The sequence below is a fragment of the Sinohyriopsis cumingii genome, chromosome 7, assembly GCF_028554795.1.
Source record: "Sinohyriopsis cumingii isolate HCF-2022 chromosome 7, ASM2855479v2, whole genome shotgun sequence".
Lineage (NCBI taxonomy): Eukaryota > Metazoa > Mollusca > Bivalvia > Unionida > Unionidae > Sinohyriopsis > Sinohyriopsis cumingii.
In genome coordinates, this window is record NC_142967.1 from 69575328 (window position 1) to 69584716 (window position 9389).

A 9389-nucleotide genomic window follows, 5' to 3' on the forward strand; every position below is an offset into this window, starting at 1 on the left:
TTTATGGTCGCTTATTGATTAGAGGAAAATTATGTATAGTCTTGGCACGTTGTTAGAACTTCCATTTGACAACGATTGTTGTCGATAGGTCATTGGAAATAAGGTAAAAACAAGGGACTTGGAGCCGAACCCACGTGAGTGTTTGATTCGATCGGTAAAGAGACCCCTCTGAGTACAACAATCCAGTTACAGATAGACAAGAAACTGTGGATAGGGAATATAAGTTAAATTGAAGTTCAATTCCAATTTTTATCAAAGCACCCAAAATAATCAGAGTTATGATTTAAGTTTCTTCCCAAATACTATTACTAAGACCCATACTATGACACATTTTTTAACAGTTTGATCTGTAATAAACCTGAAGAGGTAATGATCTGTAATAAACCTGAAGAGGTATTGATCTGTAATAAACCTGAAGAGGTAATCAGAAAACAACAAGGTTTTTTATATTTTATGTTCAATTTAAGGAAATACTTTACAAATTATGTATATTCTATCATATGGATGTGATTGTATGACCTACTACCATTTCTCGGAAGCGGGAGGTCGCGGGTTCGAAGACCGGCCGAGTCATACCAAAGACTTATTTCTAAAAAATGGTACTAACAGCTGCCTCACTTGGCGCTCAGCATTAAGAGGTTAGTGTTAGGACTGGTCGGCATGGTGTCAGGATAATGTGACTGCGTGGGACATAATGCAACATGTCTGCAGCATGATGCCCCAGTGCTAGACATCACTATAAACTGTCACATTGCAGACATCGTAGCGATATGACTGAAAAGTTGTAAAACTACGCTAAAAACCCAAAACACACACACAAACACACACCATACTGTAGAAAATACGAATGTGTGTCCATCCATTTATATATTTTCTTCTTTGTATAATTTTGTACATGGCCTTATAGAACAACAATAATGTAGTTATTCTTATTCCTGTTGTGGAAATTGGTATATTCATTTTCCTAAACCACTCCCTAATCAGGAGGGTACCTTTCCTTCATATGTTGCAGATATTAACAATTTTGATTAAATACGATTTAACCATTTTCAGAAACCTCATTCTGGGGACATACTTACACATTCAAATTATCTCAGTAAAATATTACCTCTTAAATATTTATTTAAATTGTGTTGGTCCGATGAAGATAAAGATGTACTACTACAAATCGAAAAGTATAAAATAAAGTTTTCCTCTTACGGTTTAAAATATGCAAAGGCATTGGAGAATGAATAAATAAATAAAAAATGACGGCCAAAATAAAAAGCAATTAGGAATCACGTCATGTTTTCGTATACCATTATGGTAGCTTGTATTATGATATTCCAACTTGAATGTTTCTAAATGTTATTAAATTTTTTAGTTTTCTCTATCTAAAAATCATTTTTATTTATACTTTATTTATCATCATAAACCTAGAAGTCAGCTTAAAGAATAATATCTTATGTTGAGCATCGTATTTGTAATGTTTGCAGAAGTAAGAATAATCATTGTGGAGGCTGGCTGGCGTACAGCAAAGAATTCATTTTTGGGTCTTTTTTCCCTCATTTTGTTTAGCTTTGACAATTACCAATGAGCTGAGTATGTTCTTACTGACATCGGGTAAATCTTAATCAAAAGTATAACTGATGTTATTTTTCAAGAAAATAAGACAAAACTGACGACTATGTCAAACTAGTGGACATGTCCAGATGAGGCTATTAAATATACTGCCCTTGAATTTTTCCTTTGTTTAAAGTACAAAAAAGTTTCATCAATTTACAGCTTCATATATCTATCTATCTATCTATCTATCTATCTATCTGTGGTTTAATTCATGGGTTAGTCGGTTAATTCGTTCATTCATTCATTCGTCGTTCGTTCGTTCACGATTGCCCGAAAGAACTACAGAGGTACTCCTACCTTTAAATGCCATCCCATCTGCCTTTCTAATCCTTTTGATCTCTAAAATGCGTCAAAATATGTGTTATTCTTCATTACTCTGATAACTTTATAACTATTTAATAAGGGATACGTGTATACGCATGTTATTCGGTGCAAATAATATCCCTTAGTTTTAAAACATGTCCCTTGGTTTCTTTCCCGCTATTGTAAAGATGCCCCCCTAATAAGCACCCTTCTCTAAGACAATTCCTAGCTGAAAGGCTGATGGCTCATTTCTCCAATTTATTTATTATTTCAGTCTTTTTCTTCTAAGGATGATTTTTAAAGTAACATGTCGATAATTTGTATGTACTTTTGTTAATCCGTGTTTATTTAAATTTATCGTTATGTGTATGAAGTGGTGCATAATATTCTTCTTAGGTAATTTGGGAAGACTGACCACGTGCAAGATTTACGTACCTCCGAAACTAATGAGCTTAACGATGTGCAATACTTCGTTCCTCCGAAACTAAACATTTAACAACAGAAGTGCTCCAGTGAGCATCTGCAATTTCACGCTTTTACAAACACATAACACATTTGTTTACGAAGAATTGTGCATAATTTAAATTGTAATTAAGAGATATATTAGAATGACTTTAACAAGTCATGCAGATAAATAAAAAAAATTAATTAGGCCACGCGTTTGGAACTAATTTGTTACTCTTAACGTACAGACGTTATCTCCGAGTTGGTAGGCGTAGGGATAATATCCAAAATTGCATAGTTAAATCGCCAGATGACGTTTGTTCCTACTTATCGGCTTCTGTGCAGAGTGGGAACATTGCCAGTGTCGAGACGATGGACATGAGTAACTTCAGAGAAATTGGGAGGAAAATAGTAGGAGTGGGGAGGAATTACAGGTCAGATAGATTGAGACTATATATTTTAGTAGAACAGTAAAATTTCCTTCGAAATATCAGTTTGATTTTTAGGCTTAGTTGCACATTCACAACACGCGTACAGGACTCCGCAAAGTTCAAGAGCTAGGTCAATACGAGCTACCTCCCTTGAAACCTTGACCTAGTTTACCGATAATAACAGTTCGTGACACAAGGTTTCATATAATCTAAACACCACCAAGCTGACTGACATTTTAACCTAATGAAACTATGCTTAACTCGGTGTCCTTCCATTTTCTATTAGAAAACCTGAAGTTTTCTTTTTGTTTTGGTGGGATTGTTTTGTTGAGTGGGCAGAAGTGGGGGAGGGGGTAGTCGACTTGAGAACTATTATTGGATACTATAGTTCGTTCCCAACAGCAGTCTGTATCTCATTTAATCTTCAGGTTAGCGTCGTTAGATGGAGCTAAGGGTAACGAGTTCGTTTTGTGCACAAAATATTTCAACACCGTTCGAATCGACATAGAGCGAAACACACCGCATTAAATGCATGCTGAAATAGGGTGGTCTTTTTACATAAAAGTTTTCGATGCCATCGTGACCTATGCAAGAGTCGGTATGTTTATTAAGAGTGAGCAGCTTTACTATTCGGAAAACTTAGTCATTTTATTTATTGATTTATAATTTCTAACCTGATTGTTGCCAGGGGATCACAAAACACTGTTAACTGTTGGTGTTTGGAATCAAACGAAAGTTTCTTTGGTAACACGGTCGCCATATTTGCATCGCCGAGTCTATGTTTTCCAGCAAAGTAGTTCACTGTCTTTGATAATTTACCTAAATTACGTAAATGTTGTAGTTCAATCTCTTTAAACACATATATACAAGAGTTTCTCCTTTTTTTGTTGGTTTAATTTGTTTTAGAAATATTAAAACTAGACATTGCAAATACGCAGACGACACGTCCCGTTCTGAAATGAACTATTCTAGAAACCAGAAAAGGACAATTAGCAATCTGTATTCTTTGTTTACATCGGGAGCTTCCGTTTACGTTAAAAATTCAATAAGTCGACAGTGGTTGGTACTCCTTGGCGACAGATAGGTGTAAAGTATAATTCAATGAATTAAATGAATAAATTCTGTGCATTTTCTGTATTCTTACTGCTTCTCGTTTTTAACCCCGTTTTTTTCTTTTGGGGGGGGGAGGGTTACAAACAAAAATGATAGTGTGAGAATATTATAGTAAACATTCGCAGGTTGAATGTTATCGAGAATATGGTCACACTAATCATTTATGTTTTCGGTAATGCTTAGTTCATTAGCTTTTACCACATCGATGTATACGCTTTCTAATTTTGTTTTTGCTCACACCTAAAACAAGCAGCACTGTTTTGTCAACAGATCCCGCGCTGCGGAACTTGGAAACGAAGTGCCGACGAATCCGATCCTGTTTCTTAAACCGACCTCATCCTATATATGTCAAGGACAAAAAATTAAGGTAAGCAGACGAACATACAGTTAGAGGTATTTCGATATTATGCTTTACCATGATGTATATTCTTTCACTTTCATTATTTTACGAAATATTTCATAAATAAAGATCGAAACTATGTTCTGTCTAATGAATAGAAGCACTACACGCGATGAATAAAAAAGAATACATGATGATAGACAGCTTACTTCTGTTCATGCCCAACATGGACAATTGTAACTGTGGCAACCTTTAAGAACGACCCTACAACACATGAGTATCATGTGTGTACCAGTGACTCGTGTGTACTAATGACTAATCGATAGAATGATTGAGATTTCAAACTGAACATGATGAAATAGTTAACAGAACCAAAATTTGTAAAACACGATCGCCAAAACACCATTCTACAAAATAAAACGTTTTACAAACAATTTTGAATAAATATTACTTTCTTATGTTTATAATTTCAGTTATATCAGTTAGATATATGTTCCATTTGTAATCCGTGAACTTTTCACTATAAGACACTATACAACTGTATTTCACCTATGTGTCAGATATTTGCGGTTCAGCCATGTGAGTTAAATATAGATTTGCATGTTACCCATATGTAATCATGGTAAAGTTAAGACTGATAAGCCAAAACAGCTTTGAGCAAGTCGGCCATTGCTTACACGTGGTTTGGTGTATATGCAAAGGTTATATAACTTGTGTATTTAGATCATCTGTGGATTACATATGTAAATTTGAATGCTTCACTTGAACGCTCTATGTATCTTTCATATGTGTAGTCATCTTGAAATATGTAAAACATATGTGAGATATATGTAACGAGATGTGGCACGACATGTGAAGCATATGATAAATGTATATGTCACCTGTCTAATCTATCTGGTGATGTACTATCCATTAGTTTGCGTACATTCGATGGTGACTTGCTTCACCCTTAACTTCTTGCTAGGTTTTAACCGCTACAGTGGGATTCAGCGGTATGCTGACCAGGGTTAAGGTGAAACAGGCAATATTAAAGGTAGTTCGATAAATCAACCCTCCAAATCTGTGTTGATGCTGATGGACGATATTGGGGTCTGATGTTACCTGTTTATTAATCTATGCAATTTCGCTGCATGCAAATGTTTCCGGAACAAACCTGCGTACACTTTATCCGCCATATCAAGCGCAAAATTCAAAATGTCCACATGACGGATGGTTGTGCTAATACACACGGATTTGAAAGTCACCAAACATAGGATTTGCTCTGGAAATATAATGTACATATCACCAAAAGAACCCTTCAACCGCGAGAAATACCGGTAAGTGTATAAAATGTACACCGATGTGACCAGCCAAAATTAGCAACCGATTTATGCAGCTTTTAATGAATAAGCAATATCAGCCCCTAAACCGAAATTAAATATTATCACGGGGAAGGGTCTGATTCATCGGCCTATGTTAAAGATACTTTTTCTAGCCCTTATGAACAGCGTGATCCTAAAAGGGCTCCTCAGTCATCCTGGGGACAGGCGAATTGCACTGCTGCTACAGTCCATTGAAAAGCGACTCCATGGCCTGAGCCGCGAGTCTGCAGCTAACACTCCCAGTATATTCACACCTGGACATAGAATGCAATTAATTTTACTATATGTTCTCTACATTTGTTTCTCAGTACTGACCTTTCCACTGTGTGACAATCAATACAAATCATATGTTAATCTAAAATACCTTCAAAGATGACTTCACGGTGAAGTTCTTGTCAAAGGTTGACCTGCTCTTTTATGAGATGCTGGACTGTCAACATAGCAGCATGTAAACAGAACACAGATTTCACTTCCGGATCATCATCAAGGCCTTATTACTCACTGTGCACTGTCGCCAAAATACACACAGACAACAACACCCTGAGCTCATATTATCAAGAATAAACAGATACCTTTAAATCCCTACCAAAAATGCATAAATAAAACTCTTCTATCACCACCAAAATGAGAGAGGAAAAAATGTTCTAAAAATAGACTAGAACTACATTCGTACTGAACTGGAAGTATTAATTGTGACGTAATTCCACCTGCTGCTTTCCCGCTCGCCCATAGCCACGGGACTTGAAGGAAACATCTGATGAGCGAGATGAGTAGTGACTTGCGCGTGAGTTGAGCTTAAGTGAAGAAAAATTTCGCAAAGTCGCGTTCACTCAGACCTGTCTCAATGTGGCATGAAAGTGTCGAGACGTCTGGACACATACCCGGATGCAGTGTAAGGCCATTAGTTCCTACTGCACCTGCGCTGGTGCCATGCACTGTGTTTGCCCTCTGCCTTCACAGCTTGGGGATGGGCATATCTGCTGGTCCACCTGGTCCACCAGAAAGGACTTACCAGAGGGAGCCAGGTGCATCTGTTCACTCGAGGTTAGCAGCCACATTTAGTGCCATTTAATGTTACTCTCTGTAACAGCGAACGCCTGGCTTACCAATATGTCAGCTCCATGTACAATGGAAATCATACGTCTTACATATGCAGAGTTTTTGTTTTCAGTTTGTGGCACAGTGTATGCCTTTTAATAACATGTCGCTTGACATTTTTGTTGTTTACCCTTGTAGCTTAAATTTTTAAAAAAAATAAATTCTTTCTGTACAGTACTTTGTTTATTCTTTGAACAACATGACCACGAGAACTTTAAGAAAACAAGCTTTCTACGCAAAAATCCACAAATAACAAATCCTAACTTCGTTGTGCATTTTCTGATACTCCAGGAGCTCCCCCTCAATTTGTATTCTTACATCATATGTATCCTTCCATGCTGCCTGTGATCATATACTTTTAATGTGTCGTCAACGTAAAATAGACATAGCAAATAGTTTCAATATTTGAAATTTCACTTTTATTGAGAGAGAGAGAGAGAGAGAGAGAGAGAGAGAGAGAGAGAGAGAGAAAGAGAGTAGAAAAAAACATCTGTGAATTTAAAAGAAACTTCACAAGTGATGGAAAAATCCACAAAATTACGAATTCCGGCGCAAATCCGATGACTCGCTGAAAAGTCCGCGGATATAGCGACCTCTAGTCTCATAAATCAACATTCTAAATCTGTGTTGATACTGATGGACTATTTGTGGTACCCATCAGTATCAACACAGATTAAGGGAGGGTTTATTTATTCAAGTAGTCACCCTCTATCAGATTGAAATTTTTCCCCGCTTCAGATACCAAAGGACTGTACCTCTCTATGTCATGAGGTCGAACTTGGAGTCGTTATCGGCAAGCATGGAAATGATATACCGGAGATGAAGGCAATGGATTACGTATCTGGGTACCTTTTAGCCCTGGACATGACAGCACAAGATTTCCATGACGAGGCGAAAAATAAGGGTCAGCCCTGGTCATTAGCAAAGGGGTTTGATACTTCGTGCCCAGTAAGCGAGTTTATTGACAAGTCCAAAGTTAAGAATCCTGAACAAATCGGGCTTTGGTTGAAGGTGAACAACACCATGAGGCAAAATGGAAACACAAAGGATATGATATTTAGTGTGCCTTACCTCATAAGCTACATCAGTCAGTACTTCACTCTGGAGGCCGGGGACATCATCCTCACAGGCACGCCATCTGGTGTGGGACCTGTCACGGCAGGGGACGTGATTGAGGCAGGACTCTCAGATCTAGTATCCATTAAGTTTGAAGTAGAGAAAAAGGGCACATAATGTTGCAGTATCTTTAGGACGATTCTTCTGTTTCCGAAACGATCATATAAACAGAAACTGCAGCTGGCCTTGGTGTTATAAAGAAATATTATTAAAAATATTTTATATTCAGGTTGATGTAATCCTAGTATATTAGTATTCGTTGTTTCTACGTGGAGATTTATGAAGTATAAAGGATATATTTCGATGTTTGTGATTTCTGTAGTGATGGCTTTATACAAATGAAGTTCACGGTAAAAGGAAGAAATTGTTAGATTCGTTATTGTTCTGAATTAGATTCGAAGATAACGATACTTTTGGCGTATGTGTTGACCTACATGATAAATCATACCTCGTTGATAGCTTTGTCAAAACGTTAACCAGAATGCTGCCAGCGGTTTATAAATATATGCCTTCCTATTTTTATTTATCATCCAATCTAATATTCAGGAAACAAACTTTGACTTGAAAGGCCCATTGTAATGATTAACTTGAGAGTAGATTTTACTTATTTGATATAAATCGTAATCTGTGATCATTTATCTGGCAAAACAATTTGTTTTCGTCATGTATAACATTATATTTCATTTGATTCTTAATTTTTATATCTGCCGATGTTTAAAAACATGCACTTCAATATTGGCTGATATAAAATGAAAGCAGCATTAATAAACAAGGTTAATGTGATGCGTGGACCGCCGTCATGGCAGATTACAGGAATGTTAGCAGTTTCAGGTAATAATGTGTTACGTAATCTGGTAGGATGTAACTTGGGACATAAGGTTTCTTATCACCGGGTCATGAAAGGCTACGTAATCTAGTAGGATGCAATTTGTGACACAAGGTTTCAAATCACCGGGTCATGAAAGGCTAGCCACTTGCCAATCAGGCATGGTTTCATTAATTGGTTATGTACATAAAGTCTTAGTAAAATCTGACGTTACGGAATTTTACAATTATAATGCTGCACTAACATGAAGGATATACGGCCACTGATCTGATAGCGATTTTTCGAAGTGTGAGTGTTTTCTCACACTTACTTCTTTGCGGTGGAATATGGTATGTTATAAAAGTATGTCAGTTTTATTATGTCATGTTGAATCTTCTAACAAGAGACAATCCATGTATTATATTAATGCCGCTATATAATTCCCTCCCCTCCATTATAATAGCATATTGACTTATTATTTAGAGATCATAGACCGTTTCTTTACACGTCACTCATCATCCATTATATATTTGGAGGTTTAATGTGCATACCACCAGAAAAACCTTTTCTTTTTTGTACACCGATCTAGATTGAAGCCTTTTACTCCCACCTTGACTTCATGGTCATATCACGTGCACAAGCTCACGCACGAAAGTGACCAACAAGCGGCTGCCTAAGAGAATAGTCACCGCAGGTAGGGGTGTAGAAGACTTCAGACTAGATCAGTGACCAATAAAGCCACTATTATCATACTAGTAAAATAAACTCCGTCG

The 9389-nt window shown here is 36.9% G+C and overlaps 1 protein-coding gene across 1 annotated transcript; it reads left to right on the plus strand.

Annotated features, from left to right (window-relative positions):
• Nucleotides 1–2668: 2668 nt before the first annotated feature.
• LOC149795470 (oxaloacetate tautomerase FAHD1, mitochondrial-like) lies at nt 2669–8040 on the plus strand. The gene is made up of 3 exons (XM_089964099.1): nt 2669–2786; nt 4167–4263; nt 7434–8040. The coding sequence occupies exons 1-3, from the start codon at nt 2725–2727 to the stop codon at nt 7926–7928; spliced, it is 654 nt and encodes a 217-aa protein (XP_089820225.1). The 5' UTR covers nt 2669–2724; the 3' UTR covers nt 7929–8040.
• Nucleotides 8041–9389: the final 1349 nt, after the last annotated feature.

Coding starts and splice junctions, on each gene's coding strand:
- LOC149795470 (XM_089964099.1), top strand. CDS start 2,725: ATGGACATGAGTAACTTCAGAGAAATTGGGAGGAAAATAGTAGGAGTG. Junction 2,787..4,166: donor GGAGTGGGGAGGAATTACAG/GTCAGATAGATT, acceptor TTTTGTCAACAG/ATCCCGCGCTGCGGAACTTG. Junction 4,264..7,433: donor GTCAAGGACAAAAAATTAAG/GTAAGCAGACGA, acceptor TCCCCGCTTCAG/ATACCAAAGGACTGTACCTC.